This window comes from Nelumbo lutea, chromosome 3 (genome assembly GCF_056320005.1).
Source record: "Nelumbo lutea isolate HS-2025 chromosome 3, American lotus-T2T, whole genome shotgun sequence".
Lineage (NCBI taxonomy): Eukaryota > Viridiplantae > Streptophyta > Magnoliopsida > Proteales > Nelumbonaceae > Nelumbo > Nelumbo lutea.
This window is the reverse complement of record NC_142686.1, coordinates 54,494,550-54,520,921: the sequence shown is the minus strand read 5'-3', so window position 1 is coordinate 54,520,921 and position 26,372 is coordinate 54,494,550. Positions and strand designations below refer to the sequence as shown.

At 39.9% G+C, this 26,372-nt stretch overlaps 1 protein-coding gene across 3 annotated transcripts in view; it reads right to left on the bottom strand.

Annotated features, from left to right (window-relative positions):
* Positions 1-3,883: 3,883 nt before the first annotated feature.
* Positions 3,884-26,372, bottom strand: part of LOC148865037 (glutathione gamma-glutamylcysteinyltransferase 1-like) — an 80,004-nt gene continuing 57,515 nt past the window's right edge. For 2 of the 3 annotated variants that reach the window (XM_088981376.1, XM_088981379.1), the window contains exons 6-8: positions 23,213-23,440; positions 22,587-23,099; positions 4,259-4,566 (exon numbers count right to left, since the gene is read on the bottom strand). In XM_088981376.1, the coding sequence (XP_088837502.1) occupies positions 4,477-4,566; positions 22,587-23,099; positions 23,213-23,440 (831 nt within the window). In that variant the 3' untranslated portion in view covers positions 4,259-4,476. Of the gene's footprint in view, positions 4,567-22,586; positions 23,100-23,212; positions 23,441-26,372 lie in introns of all 3 variants that reach the window. The other variant, XM_088981378.1, reaches the window with a different exon arrangement.

Sequence of the window (26,372 nt, the reverse complement as noted above, 5' to 3'; positions counted from 1 at the left end):
AAAGAATTATCTGAAGTATAAGGGCTCCAACATGTTAGATGATTTGTGAAGAAAGGAATTTGAGAATTTTTGCTGGTAAGGAGAGAGAACTACATTCCATATTGGAGGTGATTCATATCAAAGTGGTGCATTGGCTTAAGTCTTTAGAGCTGTTTAATGACCTCTCAAATGATGGTTTGTTAATGAATTGGAAGGAAGCTGTAGGGTCTACTCCACCTATTGTTTTTTCCACTGTTTTAAAACCTAGGTGTACCAAAAGGTTAAACCATTTAACCCAAGAACTGGTCATGTTTTCGGGTCCATTTTTAAATTGGACTACTTTAAAAAAACATTGATTTGATCAAAAAACCATTGACCTAGACGGTCTAACTGTAGGGTCTACTCCACCTATTGTTTTTTCCACTATTTTAAAACCTAGGTGTACCAAAAGGTTAAACCATTTAACCTAAGAACTGGTCATGTTTTCGGGTCCATTTTTAAATTAGACTACTTTAAAAAAACATTGATTGGATAAAAAAACCATTGACCCAAATGGTCGAACTGTTAAACTGCTTGAGGGATTGAGAGTTTGAGACGTGATCTTATATCTAAGACTAATTGGATGTGTAAGAGAGAGAGAGAGAGAGAGAGAGAGAGAGAGAGAGGTGAGATGTCAAATCTAAGATCTCAGAAAGAGAGAAATGAGCTAGATCTTAGAAAGAGAGAAACAAGCTAGATCTCAGATATGAGATCAAAGAAAGGTTGTCGTTGCCATCTCCATCACTATTGCCATTGCCTCCTCCTTTTTCTTTTTTTCTTTCTTTCTCAACCAACAACCATCGTAGCACTAACTCTCTCTTTTTTCATAAAAGAAGAGAGATAGAACCCTAAACCCTAATATTCTAAAGGTCAAACCACTTGAACTGTTCGGCCTGAATGGGCGAACTGTTGACCCAAAAACCGATGGTCAAAGTGATTCCGTTTTCGAATTGGTTTTTAAAACCTTGGTTTCTTTCTTTTGTACATGTTTGGGCCCCTCCTAGTGGGTTCATTAAGTTGAACTTTGATGGGAGTAGCTTGGGAAACTCAGGGCCCTCGAGTATTAGGGAGTATTAAGGAATGATGATGGGAATGTGATTGCTCTCTTCTCTATCTCAATAGTTGTGGGTGACTCTAATAGGGCTGAGATTTTGGTGGCTTTGGAATGTGTACAAAGGGCCCAAGACTTGAACGTTAAGAAACTCATTATGGAAGAAGAAGTGCAAATTCTTTTGGGGATGGGTTAGCTAAGCAAGGGGTAAATAGGGATGTTTTCTTTTGGGCTCATATTTCCTTTGGTGGGGAGTTAAGAGAGTTTATCTCCCCCCCACCCCCCATCTTGTTGTGCCTCTTCTTATTCTTATTCTTTTAGTGAAAGTTATTCTGTTATTGATAAAAAAAAACTATCAAAATGAAGAATAACAAAATGTAAAAATGGCATTTGATAAAAGTAACTAGCCTTCTCAATAAAAAAGGGAAAATTCCCAATCAATACCCTATACTTTGGCTCTAGTGACAATTTGGTTCCCAAACTTCAAAATGTGACAATCCAGTACCTACCATCATGTGATACCATATGTGGATTAAATAATTAGAAAATGTCAAAATTACCCTTGTTAATTTTTGAACCATTTTACCCTTTCTCTTTAAACAAATAAACGAAGGGAAAAAGACTCTTTCCTCTTCAATCTTGGGTTGGAAGACTGACGACGGAGGATCTCCAATCTTCATTGCTGAGCATGCAGAGGGCTCCCTATTGCCTTATCCTCAATTTGCAGTTGCTTTGTGATAATATTATGGTAAGCTTTTTCCATCATTCCCGAGCTTTTTTTTTTTTCTTTTTAGTGCTACTGCAGAGGGCTCCCTGTTTCCTTTTTGCAGTAAGTTCTTACCATCACTCCTACGAAGGGACGGACTAACGCCTGATGGTTGACGGAGGATGATCAATAATCACTAGTTAGGCATTAACTTCTAATTCTTTGCACTAAAATTATTAAAATACTTTTTTTACCATAAATTTAACTCTCGAGTCGACCTGTTTTCCTTCCTGGTTAAACAACTTGACCAGAAACCCAATACATCCTCTCATCCTCTCTTAAGCATGACCTACCGTTTTATCTTCTTCGCATCTAATGGAGCTCCTCAAAACCTGAGTTTGCCATAGTTCCTCACTCATCTCTTCCTCCTAATGCAATGCAGTTGCACTTGCACAAACCCAGATGATTCTTCTCTTTCAGCCTCTTCCTTTTCTTCATCTTTAGATTCATGGAAAGAAAGAACTTCTAAATGGTCCAATTCAAGACTCACTGGCCGATTATCCCTAAGGATGCCGAATGATTGATGGAGGATGGTCAATGCTTGACCAGTGACCAGTGACCATCCTCTGTCAACCATCACCCCAGTAATTAGTTACATAGAAAAATAATAGAAACAAAATAGCAAAAAAAAAACTTGTTTGTCTTCTCCGACGCTAGCAACTAGCGTTCGTCTTCTCTTGCGCTAGCAATGGCGGTAAATGATCTCCAGCTATGTTTTCCCATTGATTTCAGATTTTCCAGTGTTGTGGGGAGAACTGATCTGTTTGGAACACTAGAGCAATGAACAATGGTTCCGACTCGCAAGGAAAAGTTAATATGGTAGAGGTCATTTTCATCATTTCAAAAAATCATCCCAATCAGTTATTGAAAATGTGATGGATAATCATGCTTGTTTACATCCTGGTTAATAGTTAACGGTCACATTTCGGAAGTTCGGATATTAGATTGTCACATTTTAAAGTTCAAGAACCAAATTGTCACTAAAGCCAAAGTATAAGGTATTGATCGGGAATTTTCCCTAAAAAAACGAGGTTAACCTATATACATTATAATTATTAAAAAATAAATTTAAAAGTTAGATTTATGATATAAAACATTTCAGACTAAGAAAAATGGGAAATTTCCCACTTTTCCATATTTAAAATTATATTAAAAATATAAAATATTAATATATATCTTTAGTTAAGTCATTCGATTTTGGTTGGTTTACAAATGGCCAAAGTGAAAACTGATCCAACTTGGTTGAATTGGAAAATTTTTTAACCAAAGTTGACTTAAAATACTTGAAAACCGACCTACTCAGGTCGAGTTGATCGGGTTGGTTAGTTTCAACAGTTTAATGAATAAACCTAACTGAAATTAATTATTGTTACTTTTGTATTATAAAAAATTATTAAAAATAATATATAAAATATGAATAATTATTAATTATTTAAAATTTTAAAAAATATAAAACAATTGTACTCTTATGTGTTTCTATTAGGGTCCTTTACTAGAACACACCTTATGGTTTCACATTTACTTAAACCTACCTTATAGTTTTCATTTTACTAAAACATCTCATATATTTTACAACTTATTTACTTAATCAACATTTCATTAAGGAGTGTTTGTTTTGCCATTAAACCCATGATTTTTATTCCAAAAATACCCTTAACACTTTCTTTTACAAATAACAAAGTTGACCAAATATATCCAATAGTGTTTTTCTGTCTTATTAAGGGAATTTTATTTTATTTTATTTCGATTAAATTTATTTAAATGAACATTAAGGTCAACACTGTCATTTCCACTATCATCTAATTGAAGATTGATTAAATCCATTGCAATTTATAAGTGGTGTTTTAGTAAAATGCTAACTAATAGGATAGATTTTAGTAAATCCATAAAACTATAATGGGTATTTTGGTAAATGACCATTTTTATTATTTAGCTTACGCTTAATAAATCCCATGCATCACACGGGTCCCCGCTAATAATAGAATATAGAAAGGATAATCGATTTTGCTAAAATTAAATGGGATGAAAATCAGGACGCAAGCTTAAGATGACTAATTACACACTTTGATTTAAATAGATCAGCTTTAGGTTTAATACAAGGTTCTCTCTGTTTTTCCATGTTGGGCACTAAGATTTCTTATAAAGGGGGCATAGCCCTAATATCACTCGAAGAGTACATGTCTAAACACAAAATCGTCTCCATGCTTTACCAGAAAAAAAGAAAAAAAAAATCATCCCCATGCTTTGGCTTCTGTGATAACAAACTGTGGGTTCTGTCTTTTCACTAGGGATGTGCCAGTTCAAAAATGGATATCAGTAATCTCTCCATTTCCTTGGCTACATTCATCATTGCTTCAACTCCAGAACCTGGTGGCGAAGTGACGTAAACTCTGGTTTTGTTGGTCATTGCAAACTCCGCTGATACATAGAAGACGACTACTTTGCACTTTGAACCATGCCAAATTTCAGACATGGCCTTGCTTTTGAACAAATAAAGTGATATGCTCTTCACATGATCATATCTACTTAGTTTGCTCAAAGTTTCTGGTTCATGGATTACAATTTCATAGATGATAACAATAGTACTCCTCAATGAAGAGAAGATAAATGGTTAGTAAAGAAACTTAACCATAAACAAATGCTAAGAGACTGAAGGTGTGCTGAGGTCATCAATTACCTCTTTGTCTTGGCATCTCCTGAGGAATTTAAGTTGCTGTCGCAAGTGCAGCACCTGTCACAACCATAAACGACAATGAGAATTCTACAATACACCATCTCGTCTGATTCAAAAGCAAGCAAGTAAACCAACGTGAAATTCTCTTCTTTGCATATTTCTTTTCTGGGTTTGGGTGGGCAATGCAGTTTTTGTTATTTCTTTTCTGGGGTTTCATTTTCTTTTACATTCAATACAGAACACATGAACACCTAGAGAAAGCTCAAGAACATCTTAACACCAATAAAAGGTCATGCTTAAAAATAAAAAATTAAATAAAGTTTATTTTTTAATCTGCAAAAGTGGACCTGTCCTTTTGGTAAGTGATTTAAGTTTTGAAATCCAAGTTCTGTATAATATTGATACAACCAAGTTGCCAACGAACAAAGATGAACTAACTTGCACAAACTTGTAGAAGCTTTAAGGCCAAATTGCATTAAGGGAGATATTAAAGATGAAAGGACGGAAAAAACTAAAATCTTTGTGTGGGGTGAAAGGTAGGATGGGGACAATTACATCTCATGAACCGAAGGAGAAGATGGTGCCTTGCCATCAAAACAGAGGAAAATCCCTTCTCTTGATGCATACTAATTTGCAGAGTGCCCCTCTGTACACTCTATTAATTTAATAAATCAGTTACTGTTATTCACCAAAAAAAAAAAAAAAACTAAGTTGTAGAGTGAAAGGCCTTCAATACCTATTATTTCAATAAAGATGAGGAAGTGTGTATATGGCTTTCATAGGAAAAAAAAAGAGGGGAGTGATTTTAGCACATCCCTTTTTATGAGGGAAGCTACCCCTTACGATTAGTCAAAAGACACTTCTATTAGATAAAAACAATCCCGTGTTTTGACTTTTGTTATATTTCTTTCTCTTTTTACCATGGTGTGCATGGCTTTTAAAAATGGGATGTTTAACAAACTCCCCAAAAATAAAGGTGTAGCAAGAAACCCTAGCTTGTTCAACAAGCAATCTCTTTAAGAAAACTAGTAATTTGCAAGATTAAAAAGGATGATAAAATATCTTGACAATGGAGTCAATAGACACTGCATGGTTCATCCTTTTTCTTGATGACAGAACTCTGCATCCACTTAATTGTGAGTATTGGATGCATATTCATGTAGAGATCTTGAATCAACATAATTAGAAGTCTGCACAAGTGATATGGTGTCAAACAACCACTCATGTTCCATGAGTTGTATCTAAGTTGGGCATTGAGAAAATTTGCCTGATCTATTCCATCAAAGTTAGGATCAAGTCAGAGGGTTCCCAAATGGCCAGATCTTGACCAAGCATAGTACAATAGTTGTCAAAGTTCCCCTATTTCAAGTTTCAATATAACCAGACAAGAAGGAAAAATAGAAGCCATCTTTCAAGCTCTGAGGAAAAAAAAAAAAATCTGGGGCAGCCTCTATTCTGTTCTAACAGATGAAAGACAGATAAAAACTAAAGGTCTCCATAGTGAGAATGGGCCAAATGGACCTTAGTGTTTTTATTTCTTTTAAGTCCAAGTTTATGTTCTTTCAGTTATGGGCCTCTTGTTTTGTTTTATTAACTCTTTAGTGCTGGCCTCCCTATTAAGGGCATCCAGGGAATTGTACTCATTTTAGAATTAAGAGAATAAAAGATGTCTTGGGGGTGGGGCTAGAGAGAGGATCAAACTCTTCTCTTCTTCTTCCTTCTTTCACAAGTTTACACTGAAACTTATTTTCCTTCTTTCTTTTCTTCTCTTTTCTATATTTTCTAAATTATTGCAAGTGTGTTTTACAGCTTAGTATCAGCTTAGTTAGGGAGATTTTTGGAGAGTTTTTGTGGAGATTTTCATCCTTAGTTGAAGCCCAAGGCAGGTTCTAGGAGATTTTTAACCCTATATAACTGAAGAAATCTTGAAACAGGTCTCCTAGAGACACTTTGAAGCTGGTGCTTAGGGATCAAAGGGGAGATCTTTGATTTTTATCAAGGGTGGTTTGTGTTGGATAGAGTTCTGGAACCTCTAAAAGAAGCAATTGAAGTTTCTCTCCTCCCATTCTATCAGGTCCTATGAAACCCTAGTTTTGGCCTTTTGGGTGGTTGAAGAGTAGTTCTTTGCTTGGAATAGCAAATCTAGTTTAGTAAAACCCTAATTTGATTCTTGTTTGCATCTATTCATTCAATGGAGCAAACTGGAGGAGAAACCAAATATCCCACAGATTCCAGGTTTGAATATGGAAGGCCAGTGGAGACTGTTAGGAGCAGTAACCACTATGAAGCTGGATGGAACCAATTATTTAGCTTGGTCTCGGTCAATTAAAATACATGTATGTAGTAGAGGGAATTGGGGTTACATTACCGGGAGAAAGAAGAAAGGGGCGGAGGATGACCCCAGATATGAAAGGAGGATGCAGGAAAACTACACAATAGTGGATTGGTTAGTGAACTCTATGCAACCACATACTAGTCAGCATTAAATGTGGATCGAAACTGCAAAGGAAGTGTGGAATAGTGTCACGAAGACCTAATCCCAAAAGCTGAATGTTGTTGCCCAAGCCTACAAATTGAAGAATGATGTGAATAATCTAAGACAAGGGGGAGAAGACCTTAGCTGCCTACTTCTCCATGCTGAAATCTCTTTGGCAGGAGGTTGATTTAATGGAGACTGTTGTTTGGGGTAATACAAAGGATATAGACACACATAGGAAGTTGGTGGAAAGAAATTGGGTCTTTAAGTTCGTCACCAGACTCAACCTGGAGTACGATATTGTGAGGCAAAATGTTTTGGCAGAGGATGAGGTGACTTTGTCTCAGGCTTATGCCATGGTGAGTGGTACGGAGAGCAAAAGACAGGTTCAGTTTGTAAAGCCACAGGTTGATCACTATGCGAATGCCAGGATGAAGCCAAAGGTCAACACTGGGAAGAAAGATGTTATCTGTGAGTATTGCAAGAAGCCTAAACATAGTAAAGACACCTGTTGAAAGCTACACCTAGAGCTTATTCTTGCCAGACTCAAGAATGGAAACAGTGGAAAAAGGATTGAGAATGAAAAGGTGGAAATGCAAATGTAGCCACCTCCTCATAGAATGAATAGGGGCAAGGTGGTGAGAAATCAGTGAGAGAGCAACTTTCAGTTGTTAGGACTAAGTATGAGAAGTATTGCCGAATAATCAATCATCTGATGTCTACTGCTACAACATCTACTTCATCAGAGAAATTCCTTCCTCTACATATGCACACTCAGGTATTCGTGCCACTGCAAATCGTGCTACTATTTGAGGTACTTATAAATTCCCTTGGGTAATTGATTCTGGTGCCTTTGACCATATGACCAACATTTCACATTTATTCACCTCTTACCAACTCCTTTTTGGCGAGACAAGATATCCCTTGTTGATGGCTCCCTTGCTCTACCATGAGAAAGGGAGACATCAAGGTCTTACATGCCTTGACCTTATCATCTGTTCTTCGTGTACCTAAACTTAATACCAATTTGCTCTTGGTAATTTGACTAAATCCCTAAATTGCAGGACTTATTTTCCCTTCATATTGTGTTTATCAGGACAATGAAATTTCAGTAGGTGATTGGAAGTGGCCATGAGGCGAATGGGATATATCTAGACATGTCTGAACAGAGCCAAGTACAACCTCAGAGAACTATGTTTGTTTCAAAGTCCACTAGTCGTATCATGTTATGTCATAGTTGTTTAGGTCTGTTGAAGTTCGGCCTGCCCTAGAAGTCTGTTTTGTTTGTTAGCTGAAAAGTAAAGTAAACAGCAAGAAGGAAGAGAGGAAAGAAGAAGGAAGAAAGAGGAAGGAGAACAGAAAAGGTCTGGTTCGAAAATAGGAAGAAAGTCAACCCTCGTTTCGGCCAGACTTGTTATTATATTATTAATGTAATTGGAAAAGACATAAGTGCCCTTATTCAGGTATGAGGCACTCGAACTAACATAATAGTACATATCAACACTATCAACATGTACAAAGACCGAAATACCCCTTCACTAACACTCCCCCTCAAGTTGGTGAGTATATATCATATAATTCCAGCTTGTTACATATGTAGTCCATTCTCCCCCGACTCAAACCTTTTGTAAACAAGTCTGCCCACTGATTTCCCATATTAACATATGCAGTCTCTATCACTCCATTCAGCACCTTCTCTCTCACAAAATGACAGTCAGCTTCGATGTGCTTGGTTCTTTCATGGAACATCGGATTGGAAGAAATATGAACCGCTGCCTAATTGTCACAATAGAGCTTCATTGGAGTACTGATGTCATATCCTATCTCCTTTAGAAGGTTCCTTAGCCACACTAATTCACAAGCAGTATGTGCCATGGCCCTATATTCTGCTTTTGCACTGCTTTTGGCCACAACTATTTGCTTCTTACTTTTCCACATTACCAGGTTACCCCCCAAGAAGGTACAATAGCCTGTGGTAGATCGTCTATCAGACATGGAACCTGCCCAATCAGCATCAGTGTATCCTTCTACTTCTAGTTTTCCACCACTTTTGTACAGTAACCCACAGCCAGGAGCTTCTTTCAAGTACCTCACAATCCTTAGCACTGCATTCCAATGTAGGACCAAAGGTTTCTGCATGAACTGACTCACCACACTAACCGCAAATGAAATATTTGGCCGAGTAAAGGTTAGGTAGTTTAGCACGCCTACAACACGTCGGTATCTGCCAGGGTCTTCAAATACTTCACCTATATCACTGCTCGGCCTATATTTGTTTCCATAGGTGTCTCAGTCGGTTTAGTACCCAACAAACTTGTTTCTTCTAGTAAATCAAGCACATATTTCCTCTGACACAAATTAATGCCATGCTTAGATCTTGCTACCTCTCTGCCCAAAAAGTATTTCAATTTGCCAAGGTCCTTTGTCTGAAAGTTGTTCCTAGGAATAGCCAAGGAACATACACTTAAGGGGTCGCGCATCTAACTTGTCAATCCCGAGACCCAAATTATGAACGAAGCAAACACACTCAAATACCCAAGGAGGAAGCGGAAACAGAGACATGTTGGGTAACAAGACACTAAAAGGAGAACGACCATCAAGAATAGACGTAGGCATCCGATTAATTAAGAAACAAGAGGTGAGCATTGCATCACTCCAAAAGGGTTAGGGAGCATTCATGTGGTGCATGAGTGAGCGTGCCGTCTCTACAAGATGTCGGTTCTTTCTCTCAACAACCCCATTTTGTTGTGGGGTGTAGGTACATGAAATTTGGTGTATAATGCCATGTTGGTCCAAGTATTCTTGAAAAGATGAAGACAAGTATTCATGGCCATTATCAAAACGGAAAATTTTGATGTGAATGCCAAATTGATTGCGGATCTCAGCATAAAATTTCTGGAAGATGGCAAATAACTCACGTCATTCTTGAAAAATCAACAAAAATAACAAAATATCTGTGTCCATTATATGACATCACTTTATAAGGACCCCATGAATGAATTAAAGAAAAAGGACTCGACACACGGTTATCAACCCTAGAACTAAAGGGAACACGATGGTGTTTCCCAAATTGACACGACTCACAATCTAGAACAGAAAGTTGACTCAATGAAGGGACCAAGGACTTCAGCACTTTCAGCGAAGGATGACCAAATCTGAAATGCCACTAGAGAGGAGAAATAGATGACTGAAGGGTCGTTGACGTTCTTCCACCACCATCAAGATAATACAGTCCACCGGCTTCATGCCCTCCACCAATCTTCATCCCCATCTTGAGATCCTGAAAAACACACATAGAGGGGTAAAATGTAACGGAGCAATTAAGGGACTTGGTTAGCTTACTAACAGACATAAGATTAAATGGAAGCTTAGGTACATATAAAACAGAGGATAGGGACACAGGGTCTAGGTCAACATTACCAACACCACGAATAGATGATGTGGAGCCATTAGCAAGGGCAACAAATTGTGATGTTGAGCAATGAGTGAGAGATGAAGACACACATGGAGTTCCCATCATGTGATCGGAGGCTCTAGAGTCAATAATCCAGGGATTGGGTGTGGATGCCAAACAAGCCATACCTGAGTGTGCAAAGGTAGTTGTGTTCTGTTGCGACGTGGATTGAACAAACCTTTCATACTCATCACGAGGAACACTCACCATCTCCTTGCCTGGACCATCTGAAGAGGTAGAAGGCATCTGGTCAGCTGACCGGTTCTCCTGTCTAAAGCTGGAACTAGTGTCACTAGTCATGGCATGGTTGGCCCACGTCGAGGGTGGACCATGTAAGTCATAGCAGTAGTTAATAGTATGTCCATCCAAACCACAACGAGTACACCTCTGTGGACCCAAGCCATGTCCTCTACCACGAGCTCCCCCTGAATCTCTACCTCCAATACGACCACCACCACGAATATTTGTAGATCCACCACTACCACTCCGGCCATACACTGGACCACTACTACCACCACAGCCAGGCTGGGCTCCTCGAGCCCCACTTCTGCCGCCTCGTCCTCTTGACACTGCAAATGTTGATTTATCTGAGATATTAGAGTTGTCCATAGATGGAAGTCCTCCGAAGACGAGCAAACACCTCCTCTAAAGATGGAAGGGCAGATTCTCCTAGTATTTGGGCTCGTACTAGTTCATACTCAGACTTCAGCCCCACTAGCAACCGAGTCGCATCAAGCTGCTCTCTCTGTTGTTGTTGAACCTTGACATCAGAAGTGAGAGGGTGATAGACATTTAACTCATTACGAATATTTTTCATACTGGCATAGTACTCCTCAAGGCTCTGATTTCCCTATTGCAGATTGAAGTATTCCTAATACAGTTGATATACCCTAGTTTTATTATCCTGACCAGAATACAATTTCTTAGCATGATCCCACACCTCTTTGGGTGTGTCAAGAAACATGAAGTTCACACTGATTCTGGGTTCCATACTATTCCACAACCATGTGATGATCTGTGCATCTTCCTGTTCCCAATCTTCATACTCCTAAGAACTAGTGGGGGGTTTCTCCTCTCTTATGTGCTTTACCTTCTTCTTCGCCTTTAGAAAGACCTCTACAGACTTGGCCCAAGGGACATAATTCTCTCCATTTAGTTTAATGGAGGTCATTTGGACATTCAGGTAGTCAGTAGATATCATCACACTACGTTTACTATCACTGTTATCTACCATTGCCGAATTCCCTTATCACTGAATCCTAAGCACTACACACTGCACACAGACACTTCACCGAAATCTGCACACTGATTTCAGCAATAACAAAGGCTAAAGCCATACTTGTAACACCACAAACCCTACTCTATAGCTACCGGAAGTTTCATCATTAAGTAAACACTACTTCCCTTCGAATCACACACAAACCAGCATAAACCCTAGCATAAACCCTAGCATACTGCAATCTGAAAACCCATGTTATGGGCCTGGGCGACTCCTAGCCTTCCCTTGCCCTTCCCTTTGCGTGTTGACCCTATTGTGGCGAACGAGGGGGTGGTTTGTCCAAGAGATCACCCTAACTCTCGTAAGCTCTTTTCTTCATAAAAAATTCAATGTCTTTTCTTCAATTCGTGGCTCCTTAAATAGGAGATTACAGAAGGAAATTCCTAATTAAACTCAAACTCCTAATTACCTACTCCTAATGGTAACACAACTCTTACTTAAGATAAGATAAGATAAGGATAAGGATAAGGGTTGAGGGCTGGTGTAGCTGGCGGCGAGTTGGCGAGCAAAGCTGATGTGGCAAGATAAGTGTGGACCCACCCTGATGAGCTGTCATGTGGGTCTCGCCCTACCGCTGTTGCCTGGCGGCACACGCGTCTCACAGTGCTGCTACCGTGTGGTGCGTGCTGCTGTCGTGCGGTGTGTGCTACGCGCTGCCGGGCGGTGCGTGCTGCACGCTACTAGGCGGTGCGTGTTGCGCGCTGCCGGGCAGTGCGTGCCGCGCTCTCTCAGGCGGTGCGTGCTGCCGTGCGGCGTGGCCGAGCGATGCGTGCTGCTGTGCGGCCTGTTGTGCGTGCCGCTTCCTGTGACTGCGTCGCAGTGTGCTGCCGAGTAGTGTGTCCATAACATCACACCCCTCTTGGACAACGAGCTTGTCCTCAAGCTCGAGGGCTGGGTAGGAGTTGTGAGGGTCGGTCTATGGAATTCAGGTGGCCTCCACTGAGGGTAATCCTTCCCATTCTACGAGAACCTCAAAGGTACCCTGATTGATGCGTGACCGGACAAGAGCTCGAGGGTGGAGGATGGGTCTACCATCCTTTAGAGGGGGTAGAGAAGGCACGTGCTCAGGGAGAGTCCCTGTAAAAGGCTTCAGTAGGGACACATGGAAGATATCATGGATTCTACTGTGCTCTGGTAGCTCGAGTTGATAGGCAACCTTCCCAATCTGCCGTAGAACCTTGAAGGGTCCGTTAAATTTTGGGGCTAGCTTGGGGGGGCCTCGACGCCGGAGGGAGAGCTGACGGTAAGGCTGGAGCTTCAGCCAAACGAACTGACCAGGCTCGGAGGTGACTTCACGGTAGTGCTGATCGTAGGCTTGCTTCATGCGCGCCTGTGCCTGCTGTAAGCATAGGGAGACTTCGGCCAGGAGGGCGTCGTGGTCTTGGAGACTGCGCTCTACTTCTTCCAACCGTGTGGAGCCTGGTTCGTAAGATAAAAGATGGGGTGGTTCTCGGCCATACACAACCCGAAAGGGAGTCATGCCAAGGGAGGAGTGGTAGGACGTGTTATAGCAGTATTCGGCCCAAGGAAGGCAATCCACTCAGCGTCGTGGTTGGTCCCCTATGAAACAACGGAGGTACATCTCTATGGTATGGTTGACAACCTCTGTTTGCCCGTCTGTTTGTGGATGGTAGGCAGAGGAGAAAGCTAGGGTCGTGCCCTGTAATCGGAACAGCTCCTTCCAAAAGGTGTTGGTGAAGATTGCGTCCCTGTTGCTGACGATGGACTCGGGCAACCCATGCAGGCGAAAGATGTGTGTGAAGAAGGCGTGGGCCACAGAGACTGCGCTATATGGGTGGGACAACGGAATGAAATGGGCATACTTGGAGAAGCAGTCCACCACTACGAATAAGATTGACTTCCCTCCGACCTTAGGCAAGCCTTCAATGAAGTCCATGGAGATATCGGCCCAGATCTGTGTTGGAAGTGAGAGGGGCTGCAGGAGGCCTGCCGAGTGTAAATTCTCCCATTTTTGTTGCTGGCATGTGGAGCAGTTCTGGATGAATTCCCTAACTGAGCTGCGCATACCCTGCCAATGAAAATCGGCGCGGACGCGGTGTAACATCTTCTGAACCCCTTCGTGGGTGGCATTGTGGATGCTGGCGATGATGGCTGAAATCAATGGGCAATTTGTCGGGAGATATATCCTCCCTTTGTACAGCACAAGTCCCTCGTGGAAGGACTAGTTCGGGTTGGTTGTTCCAGACTGTAATTCTTGCACCCGATCCCTCCATGTTGGTGATTGGGGCAGTATGCTCCTTAGGTTCTCCAATAGGGTAACACGGGGCTGGTAGATCACGCAAAGGTGTATCGTCTCTTCATCATGCCTAGATAGCGCATCTGCGGCCCGGTTTGAAGACCCTGCCTTGTGGTCTATGCGGAAGTCAAACCCTAGCAGTTTACTTGCCTAGTGCTGTTGGGGTGTAGTAGTAAGCCGCTGCTCTAGAAGGTACTTGAGGCTGTAATGGTCTGTCTTGACGACGAAGGGTCTGCCCCACAAATATGGCCTCTAGTGTTGGACGGCCTTGGCAAGCCCGATCAATTCACGCTCGTAGGCTGGTATCTTTAGGTGCCGGTCTGCTAGCTTGCGGCTGAAGAAGGCTATGGGGAGCTCTTGCTGTTGCAGCACTGCGCCGATGCCTATGCCCGAAGCATCACACTCAACCATAAACTCCTGGTTAAAGTTTAGTAATTGCAGCACAAGGGTTGAGGTGAGTGCATCTCTTAAGTTTGTGAAGGCGGTGTCCGCTGCTTCATCCCACTGGAATGCATTCTTCTTTAACATCTTGGTTAATGGGGCCGCCAGGAGTCCTTAATCCCTTACAAACTTGCGGTAGTACCCGGTGAGACCTAAGAACCCGCGGAGAGCCCTAGTGGGCTGAGGCTTGGGCCATTCCCGAATGGCCTGAATCTTGGAGTCATCTACCGAGACTCCTTCCTTGCTGATTATTCCTAGATAAAGGACCTGTTGCTCTCCGAAAGAACATTTGGTTCGTTTTAGGAAGAGCTTATGTTGGCGTAGCAGCTCCAGAACCGTCCGTAGGTGACGAACGTGCTCCACCCACGACGTACTGTAAATCAGGATGTTGTCAAAGAATACTAGGACGAATCTGCGGAGGTGGGGTCGAAATACCTCATTCATCAAGGCCTGAAATGTGGATGGAGCGTTGGTGAGACCAAAAGGCATAATCAGGAATTCAAAGTGGTCGTGATGCGTTCGAAAGGCTACATCTTCGGGGACCATTCGAACCTGGAAGTAGCCTAACCTAAGGTCCAGTTTAGAGAAATATTGAGACCCGTGGAGCTCATCTAGCAGTTCGTCCACCACAGGAATCGGAAACTTGTCCTTGATGGTCCTGGTGTTGAGCTCCCGGTAGTCTACACAAAACCTCCAGGTGCTGTCCTGTTTTGGCACCAGCAAGACTGGCGAAGAGAATGGGGAGCGGCTTGGGCGGATAATACCCTGCTTCAGCATTTCTGCACACTGGTTCTCGATCTAGTCCTTCTGAAGGTGTGGGTAACAGTACGGCCGAACGACCATGAGTCCAATCCCTAGCATTAAGGGGATCCGATGGTCACATGATCGGACAGGAGGAAGGCCCTTGGGTTCTAAGAACATGTCTGGAAAATCGACAAGAAGTCTCTCCATATTGGTCCCTTTCCATGTGACTTGTTTCCCATGTAGGTTAAACGTCATGCTCAAGGCGTTGAAATCCCATAGGATAGGGCCGAGGGTGATGAGCCACTTAATTCCCAACACTATATCGACTCGTCTAGGGGCAATACAAACAGATCAGCGAGGAATGGCTCAGAATCCACTCGTATTTGGATGTTTCGGCAGATCCCTGGGCTGTGAACTCTCTCCCCATTTGCTACGGCTACCTGAAGCCGCGGTCTATCTTCCACTGGTAGGCCGCCTACCATTCAATCCTTACCTCATCGCCTAAAGGCCAACCACACGAAGGAGTGAAACACCATTGTACCACACGCACCAGCCCTATATTAATTAGGGGAGGGCTTAGAAACCACGGCAACCAATCACCAACGACACCACCGGAAGCATAGAAACCTCCAAGGGAAGAGAGCGATCACTCCTTTTCAGCCCGTTTCCCAGTCTCCAACCAACGGCTGAGAAATCCAAGAGAAACCCTAGTTCAAATGCGCAGAAAACAGAATTCTAGCAGGTCTGATTTGTTTAATGTTGCTCTGATACCATGTTGAAGTTCAGCCTGCCCTAGAAGTCTGTTTTGTTTGTTAGCTGAAAAGTAAAGTAAACAGCAAGAAGGAAGAGAGGAAAGAAGAAGGAAGAAAGAGAAAAGGTCTGGTTCAAAAATAGGAAGAAAGTCAACCCTCGTTTCGACCAAACCTGTTATTATATTATTAATGTAATTGGAAAAGACATAAGTGCCCTTATTTAAGTAAGAGGCACCGAACTAACATAATAGTACACATCAACACTCTCAACAGGTACAAAGACTGAAATACCCCTTCACTAACAAGGTCATTTGTCTTTCTCTTCATTGAGTTATTTGTTTCTAGAACTATTTAAAGGAATAAGTCAGTCGAGTCTACATTGTGAGTCTTATGAGTTCTCAAAGCATTGTAAGAATACTTATTGTTCAAGTAATAAAAAGATCGACTATTCCTTTTAATATTGTTCACTCTGATGTGTGGGGGCCTTACCATTTACCTTGGTTATAGATATTTCGTCCTATTTATTGATGACATTTCACAATATGCCTGTATTTACCTGATGCACTCTCATGCTGAAGTGCCTAAATTTGTGTTCAATAATTCCATAAATATATACTCACTCAGTTTGATACCTACATCAAAATATTCTGATTGGACAATGCTAAGGAATACTTTGAGAAGGATCTTATCTCATACTTTGAAAAATTTGGGGTTGTTCATTAGAGTTCTTGTGTCCCTACTCCAAAACAAAATGGAGTAGCAAAGAGAAAAAATAAACATATTGTGGAAGTTGCAAGGAGTATTCGTTTTTCTATCCATGTTCCTGTGAAATTTTGGGGTGAAGTAGTTTTAACAACCACTTATTTTATTAACCATATGCCTTCTGGAGTCTTGGGGTTAAAGACTCCTTTTGGAGTCCTCTTTCTTGATGTTGAGGTTTTCGTCATTCCTCTGCCTATCTTTGATTGCACTTGCTATTTCCACAACCCCAGTTCCAAGAGACATAAGTTTGAACCCAAGGCTCAGAAGTGTATCTCTCTTGGTTATGCCTCCGCACAAAAAGGGTATTGTTGTTTTTATCCCATAAGTGGCACCTGGTTTGTTTCCATGGATGCCACCTTTGCAGAGTTAGTCCTTTCTCATAGTCATCCTTCTAAGGGGGAGAGTTCTCTTGAATTGTTCTCTTCATCCCTACTTTTGCTAGCTCTAATTGAGTCTTGTGCTGAGCCCTCCACAATTACCTCCACTCTCGTGGAGGGATCATCTCCTTCGAGGTCTTCCATTCCTGCTCCTCCCCCTCCTCCTATTGGTCCTCTAGTTTTTACCACTCATCTTATTGTCTAGAGGTGGTATCAATGGCAAAATCTAAGGAAAACATAGGTTGATCCCACATCTCTAGTTGAGTCTCAAGTGCTTCCAATCACCAAAGAGAGGGCAGGTCTGACATCTCCACCACTAGCACCCTCGCTTTCAAACATTGACCTACCCATTGCTTTAAGAAAGGGTAAGAGGAAATGTACAACTCATTGCATTTCCAAACACCTTTTTTATACCTTATTGTCTCCATCCCAAATTCAGTGACTAATGCCTTAGCCAAACCAAAGTGGAGGGATGCTATGAGGACTGAAATAAAAACACTTCATAAAAATATACTTGGGATATTGTTGACTTTCCAACTAGGAAGGAACCTGTTGAGTGCAAGTGGATTTGCACTATCAAGTATCATGTAGATGGGTCAGTTGAGAGATATAAGGCACGTCTTATTTCCAAGAGATATACCAAGGTGTATGGGATAGATTACATAGAGACCTTTTCTCTAGTTGCTAAAATGACTTCTGCGAGGGTTCTTTTATCTTTAGTAGTGGGTTGTAATTGGCCTCTTTATTAGTTTGATGTTAAGAATGCATTCCCGAATGGTGATCTCATTGAAGAAGTATATATGTTCATCCCTCCTAATATATATGGTAAGGAGATGCATGGTAAGGTGTACAAATTGAAGAAGTCACTTTATGGATTGAAACAATTTCCACATGCTTGGTTTGACAGGTTTAGGGCTGTTTTGGTTCAATTCAGCTACACTTAGACTCGATCAGATCATACCGTCTTTGTTAAGAGGAGAAATACTCGAATCACATTTCTTATCATTTATGTGGATGATATTATTGTTACTAGCAGTGATACACAAGAAGTTAATGATCTCAAGAAGTTCCTCAATTATGAATTTGAGATTAAAGACTCAGGGGAGTTGTGGTATTTTCTGGGCATTGAGGTTGCTAGGTCCAAAGAAGGTATCTTTATTTCTCTGTTGGATCTTCTTACTAAGACTGGAAAACTTAGTGCTAAACTTGCCTCTACCCCTATTGATGTGAATCATAAACTCACAACTAATAATGGAGAACTTTTAGCTGATAGGAGAGTGTTTTAGAGATTACTGGGAAACTTCTTTACCCATGTATGACTCGTCTAGACATTTCATATGCTGTAAGTATAGTCGGTCAGTTCATACATGCTCCCAGAGACACACATATAGCTGCTGCAAAAAGGGTATATACTATTTGCTAAACATGGTCATATGAAGGTAGAAGCATATACAGATGTTTGATTAGGTAGGTAATGTTGATGATAGGATCATAGGAGGTCTGCATCAAGCTATTGTGCAATGGTAGCTGGGAATATTGTTTCCTAGAGGAATAAAAAGCAGACAATGGTTGCTAGATCTTTAGCTGAAGTAGAGTATAAGGCTATGGCCCATGAGGTTTCTATGTTGTTATGGCTTAGATATCTCCTTGATGAGATGGGTCTCTCATGTGACAAGTCATTGATGTTATATTGTCATAATCATGTTGCTATTAACATTGCCTACAACCCAGTTCAATATGATAGCACTAAGCAAATTGAGGTAGACAAACACTATATACGGGAGAGAGTGGCTTCAAGAGAGGTGTGCCTTCCTTTTATTGCATCAAAAGAGTAGCTAGAAGATTTTCTGACTAAGGGAGTTCTAAAAGCAAAGCTTTAACATTATGTAAGCAAACTGGGCATTATTGACATCTATGCACAGCCACTGATTTAAAAGGCACACCTAGGTGCATAGGAGAGGTGTATTTTAGGGTAGATGCCTCATCCAGGTCCTAGGCACAGCCCTTTAAAAAGGCACATGCCTGGTGTGCCTAGGTGTGCACTTGATGTCCTTTCAAAAGGCATACACCTGGTGGATGTGTTTGGACTTGTCTCGAGGGGTGTGACACATAGGCGGCTCATAGAATCAGGAATGTAATATGTTTTACATCACATTAGTTACTTGAAGTAATGCAATTGAGGAAAAAACCAGATTGTGGATTTGACATGCTTGAAAATTTTTTATATGTTTGCTTTTATTTTTAAATTCTCATTTGAATATGCTTTACATGTTATGTTTATGTATTTTAATTTTAGATAATAGGTTTTTTAAAACATTTATTTTAAATTTTAAATTTATATTTTTTATTAATAGTGTTTAATATTTTTTAATATTTTTTGAATTTTTGGCTTTTTTATTTTCTAACATTTTTTTTTTATTTTTTAGCATTTTTGTTAATTTTTGCGCCATACTTCAAAAAGGTATGCGCCTCGCCTTGCGCCTCGTACACAAATTGACCCCTATGCCTTTTTTGCACCTTGCCCTTTTAAAATATTGTGCTCAACTTAAGGGGGAGTGTAGTGAGAATGGGCCTTAGTGTTTTTATTTCTTTTAAGTTAATGTTCTTTCAATTATGGGCCTCTTTTGTTTTGTTTTATTAACGCTTTAGTGTTGGACACCCTATTAAGGGCATTCGAGGAATTGTACTCAATTTAGAATTAAGAGAATAAAAGATATCTTGGGGAGGCCAAATGAGAAACGAATTCTTAGAAAATGAGAAGAAGTGCAACTAAATGGCATAAGAGAAATAAAACTAAATGGCATAAGGAAAGAAAAAATGAATTTAATGACAAGAACATTTAGATCATAATAGTGAACAAGGTCATAATATTACAAGTAGAGGGAATCTTACAGTGGTTATGAAACTTGTGAACAGACTCGTAATAAAACTGAGTAGCACAATTACAAGGACTTAGGAACTGAAAAACGACTTGGGAACTCAAAATATCACTTCTACAAACACTCTAACACACCAAAACAACTCAAGAAAACAGGCACTCCTCTATTGAGGTTCCTCTAGAGGGGCATGGCACATAGGCGGGTCGTAGATTCAATGTAATATGTTTTACATCACATTAGCTACTTGAAGTAATGCAATTGAGGAAGAAAAGAGATTGTGGGTTTTACTTGCTTGAAAATTTTTTATATGTTTGATTTTATTTTTAAATTCTCGTTTGAATATGCTTTAAATGTTATGTTTATGTATTTTAATTTTAGATAATAGGATTTTTAAAACATTTATCTTAAAATTTAAGTTTATATTTTTTATTAATATTATGTTTAATATATTTTTTGCATTTTTTGAATTTTTGCATTTTTTTTATTTCCTAACATTTTTTTTTTGTGCCTTGCTTCAAAAAGGCGGGCACCTCACCTTGCGCCTCGGGCGCAAATTGACCCCTGTGCCTTTTTTGCACCTTGCACTTTTAAAACACTGTGCTTAAGTTGAGGGAGAGTGTAGTGAGAATGCGCGAAATGGGCCTTAGTGTTTTTATTTCTTTTAAGTTTATGTTCTTTCAATTATAGGCCTCTTTAATTTTGTTTTATTAACTTTTCAGTGTTGGCCGTCCTATTAAGGGCATCCGGGGAATTGTACTCAATTTATAATTAAGAGAATAAAAGATATCTTGGGGAGGCTAGAGAGAGGATCAAACTCTTCTCTTCATCTTCCTTCTTTCATAAACTTCTACTGAAACTTTTCTTCTCTTTTTCTATATTTTCTGAATTATTGCAGGTGTGTTTTACAACTATCTCAACTTCTGTTCTAATCATAGAGAGAGGTCATATTGAATAGTTCTGCTGAGGGATGTCATCCTCCCATCTCTTTTTTCCCAAAAGATGCCCAAAGTCTAGCAGACTAAAGCTTGTGAATTTCCATAAGCCCATAAACTTCTTCATTTCATTTGGATAAGCCCATAGAGCTGCAAATATATTCTGTAGACACCATAACTTTCAGTCACTTTCAATGATTAATCCCATACATGTTCACGTTCCTTGTCTGCTGTACTTTGTTTAGTTTTGTTTCAATTCCTTCTGCTTTGACAATGCTCATACCAATCAGAAGTTGTGGCTTAATGAGATAGCACTTTCTAATGGACAAGGAATTTGTGAGAATGGGTATTCTTTTGTTGATTTAGGTGCCAAATATGGAATTGTTGACAATCCTGATTAGGTGTGGAAGGACACTGCTTTCCAAACTGGAGGCAATTCATTAATGATGGATAGTGGCAGAGACATTCCTGTGAATGTTGGTCTAAGAACGTAAGAATTATTAGGTTTTTGTATGAAATATTGAACAAGACCACTTTTAGATGGAAGGTTAATGAGGATGAAAATGAAGAACAAAGGAGTTGTTGAAATGAAGATTTAGGAGAAAGAAGATGAAGTCAAAAATGGCGAATGAAATTAATTAACTAAATAGAAAGATTGATCTGGAGAAGGTTGTTGATACAGAGGTCCATGTAGCTAAAAATTTGGGCTTGTTCTTTTGGGCAGGAGAAAGTGTATTTTCAATTGGAAGAGAATGACAGAAACTAAGAGAAGTGAAAGAAATAAAAAGATAAGGCAGGGATTATAACAGGTATGGAGATTTATGACAAATGGCAGGGGGGGATGCAAGGCGGTGGCGGGGGTTGAGGAAGTTAAAATGTTTGATGGAGTTGTGATTGAATTGCTTGTTTATGGACAGAATTGGGGGATTTAAGAGTGGTAATAAATGGAGGGATTGGAAGTGAAAAAATTAGGGAGAAGAGGAAGCAGTGGAAATTGATGATGTGGGAAGGTGAAGAAATTAATAGAGGAGAGAGATTAATAAATTTCTTGATGAGGGGAAATGCAGATGGGGGATCTTGGTTTTTTTCTTTTGTTTTTTTTTTATAAGTATATTTTATTGAATGTGCTACTTCAGAGATGCATGCCTGCAGCTGTCTTCATTGAAGGGTTACATGTGGAGTATTTAAACAGAAATTATCATGTTCAGATTATTCTTGTCTAGATGGGCAATTTAGTTGGAGATTGTGTTCAGGATTTCTTTACATTTCTTTTATGATTTTGAGTTCACAGAGATTTTGGTTTCAGGGTGGGGCCAGGTTTGTGTAGGAATTAGAAATTTTGTTTGTGTCTTTTTGACACGCTTTCTTCTATATGATTGTAATAACATTGTTAATTATCAGCAAGCATCTAAGAGTAGAATATATTTCCTTTTTATTATTAAAAAAAGAAAAAAAAAGAGGTGGGAGTCAACAGTTCTAGGTCGGATTTGCACAAGTACATTTAGACTTTACCTAATTAACATCAGGGTGTAAGTTTTTTTTTTATCAGCAATCAGGGTGTAAGAAAATAGAACCAATCTACCCTAATTGTGTAGGATTTGTACATAAGACTTTACAGGGAATTCAACCAAATATTAGTATTACTCAGGTTCAAAAAGATGGACCAAACCAAATTGGTTGGTTGCCAATTGACACCTAAAAATAAAACAAGGTATAACAAATACCTCTTCTTGAAGCAACAAGGGAAGACTTTCAGTTGAAACAAGGCTAGAAATTTCTTGTTTTAACTTCTCTTCTTTGATACCAGACCATGTACGTGGAGGCAAGGCCAGTAACAGAACAGTTACAACATCATTGCTCACTGGATGCATCCCAAAATAGTTACTTGAACTAGAACCACAGCATACCCTGCGCCTTGTTGGAGATGAAGGAACCAGCAATTCAACCCCTTGCTCACGGCAACCTGATAAAACTGTCCCTGAGACAACTGTAACAGGCATGTCACCATTAGCTTTCAGGCATTTCACACATGTTTCCTTACAGCAGAACTCATTAGAAGTGCTAGAGTTTCCTGTCAAAAGTTCTGCTCCTTGGCAACAAACACTTGCCGCAATTTGAGACAAAGTGTCATCACCATCCAAAAAAGGGATATTTTGGCAACATGAATTTGCAGAAGAGAACCATTCTGTCACATGCTTATATAGTCCAGCTTCACGTACTTGTTTCAACACCTCTTCCTGAAACCAAAAGGATTGGTGTTTCAAGCTTGAAAGTATTACAAATATGACAAACTTATGATTCACCAAAAATAGATGAGGAAACTGAGAAGGGATTAAAAGTGAAACTAGACCTTGACTGCATGTCTCTCTTTCTCCTCTGTACTTAAACTTGAATTCCCATCTTCTTGTCTCCTAACTTCTGCAACCCACTTGATGAACTCCCCAAAGTTGTTAGGAAGTGATGTAAATACAACAGAGAGAACCTGCTGAACATTTTTTATATCCTCTGATTCCAGGAGGAGGGGAACATCATCCATTAAGTACTTTGAAGTACTGACCCAACTCTCATGCTTACAGCTCTGGAAAAAAAAACAACAAAAAAAGAGGTAAATATGTTGCTATTATCATTTACAACCACAATCTGTTAGCAGTTTCAGATAACTACAAGTATCCAGCAATGCTCAACCAAATAAGGTTATAGTAATGGCATAAACTGTATCTTGTACTTCACAATATGAAAACTGCGATGCAAGGCAAACAAAAGAAGGAATGGGTAGTTTCCACTTTTCTACCATAGTTGGGGCACCTTAATGTAGGTAACTAAGTATTCCACACATCTCTCGAACTTAAACCTAATCTGATCCCTATGGCCAGTGTCTTACCAAGTACCAACCAAGAGGAGTGAGGCAACAAAATCTCACCATTGTAGTGGAAGCGTTATACCTTTATAATACAATTATAACCATTATTTTTGAAAAAGTAAGGTTTTGTATTGTATTAATGTCAAAAAGGAAGGCCGTATATATCCAGTGATTAGCAAAGTTATACAATTTGTTAGCTAGACATTAACAAAGAAACAAAATGTCCTTGTCAAAAAATCTGTGATAGTCCAGCAGACTGAATTCCCTATGAGATGACAACCATGAGCAAAGCATCCCTTTGATGTTGGACAGCAGGGTTTGATAACTTTGATCATCTGAACTCATATTCTTAAAGATCTGAGCATTCTTTTCCCTCCAAATATGCCAAAAAACAGCCATTGGACTCAGAATCTATTAAATTTTACCTCCCACTCAAGCCTTTCAAAAACCAGCTTTCAAGGAAGGAGGATAGATGATGAAAAGCAGCCTGACCAATCAAAAGTCCCCAGAACTACACTCCACACCCTATATGCATGCTGACAGTGAAGAAAGATGTGATTAGCTGTTTCTTAATAAGCAGAACAGAAAATACAGCCTGCCTGGTCCAGTGTCAGCCCTCCGTTCAGGAGCTTATCCTATGTTAAGCATTTTCGCAAAGCAGGAGCTTGTAGAAAGACTTCACGGAGAAGAAACCATTATCCTCACCCACCCATATTTTGGAATCTTGTGAGTCCAAATAGGGAGAGTGGTGTTGCAGCAGATGGAGCATTTCCATCGTCGATCAACTCCCAATTATTCAAATTCCTTCGGAAAATTAGAAACCAGTTGACTACACCATTGGAGATAGAGTAGCAGTCCCTAACCAGAACCCCCCATCCTGAGCAGCCAAGAACAAAGCCAGAAAGACCTCCACAAAAGGTTGCTGTTCACACCATTATCCAACTGGAATTTGGTTCACTCTAACCCCATGAGAAAAGGATGGGTAGAGCTTTTCTATGCCTTTCCAAACCGAGGTACCATATATTCATTCTTATTGCAATGCATTTTATAAAACGATCTGATTTATTGATATAATAGCAATCTCAAACTACATATTACATTGAAAAATAAAAGGATTTTTTACTCTGACAATCCTTGAACTTTATAAAAAAGCCACTTTAGACCCTAAACATTGAAAATAGCCATTTTCACCCTTAATCTATGATAGAAAATCCATGTTAAGCCAAAAATGGACGACGTTAGAGACGTCGTTGACAGTTCCGTTAAACAATTTATAAAATAATAAAGCATTGAATCTCACACATGACCAAGAATAAAAACAAATTTTTTTTAATGTATAAATTAAACACCTGTTAGAATTCAGAGCTATCTAAATTCCAAACCACCTTTGCAGCTTAGCCTCCATTTTATTAAATACTTACACGGGTTCTCTATTATATTTACAATTGATTAAATTTTAAAGAATTTGTGTGAGACAACTGTCTTTTCCCACAAACAAACCAAAGCAGGACCTTTACACCATCCCAAGCTATTCAAGCTGGTTCACCTAGGGAAAAACTGGCACTGAAGGAGTTCTTTGATGGCAGCTCCATCTCAAGAACATCCAAGATATACAAGGAGTACAGGGGTTTGATTCACATGGTGGTACACAAGTACTTGATCGGTAATGTATGTTTGATTCACATGGTGTTTTGGTTATTGGAAAAATGACGATTGATTAATTTTGGAGTTCCAGTGGAGGATTTGTTTGGTCTGGTGATGAGAAGTTGAAGGGTAGAATGGAGGAAGGACACCCAATGGAATTCTAATGGTCTCTGTTATATGTGTCTACTATTGGGAGATTTGTAATGTCTAAGATGCTTCAAAAATGAAAATTATGGGGAAAGAATGACAACAGATGATTCCTCCCTACATTTTCAAGATTATCTGGCACCCATAAACAGTAAATTCCCTATGCAGCTGTAGGCTGTGTTTGGTCACCTATCCCTAAGGTCTTTCTCCTTGCAGAACTTGGGTTATGGTCCGTATTGTAGTGGGGTTTACATGTTGACCAAACATGCCCCCTGCATATGTGGTGGATTATAGTATTAATTTTGTTCAATGAGATCTTATGCTCTTGTATTTCTGTTGACTGTGGATCTACCAAAAAGATACATAGATCCAGATTTCAGGACCCACCAACCCCACCATTTACTTTCTTCATTGTTTCAACACTATTGGTATGCCTTACAAACAAACATCTCTTGAATCCCTAGTTATATTCTTCCTCTGAGATGGGGAGGATCTCTGGCTCTTATCCACCAAATCATTCTAGCAAAAACTGCTTTTACTATTGGTGGTGGTTTCAGAATTGCGGAGGTAGCGGTGGGGGTGGGGGTGGAACTGTTTGGATTGGTGGAAATCTGCAAAGCCCTTCAAGCCTGGAAATCTGCAATAACAGATGATCCACTTGGAATTCTACACGGTTGAGTAGGAAATAATGTCTGTTCGTATAAAGGGGTTTTCTATGTGGATCCTAAAGAAGAAATGTCCAGAGCACCGGGGCTTGTTGGTGCAGGAACAGATTCTCAACCATGCCAACCTCCAAGGCACACTAGTCAAGGAATTCTCTCTCCTCTCAGACGTAAATCTCCTTCACCTTAATTTTTGT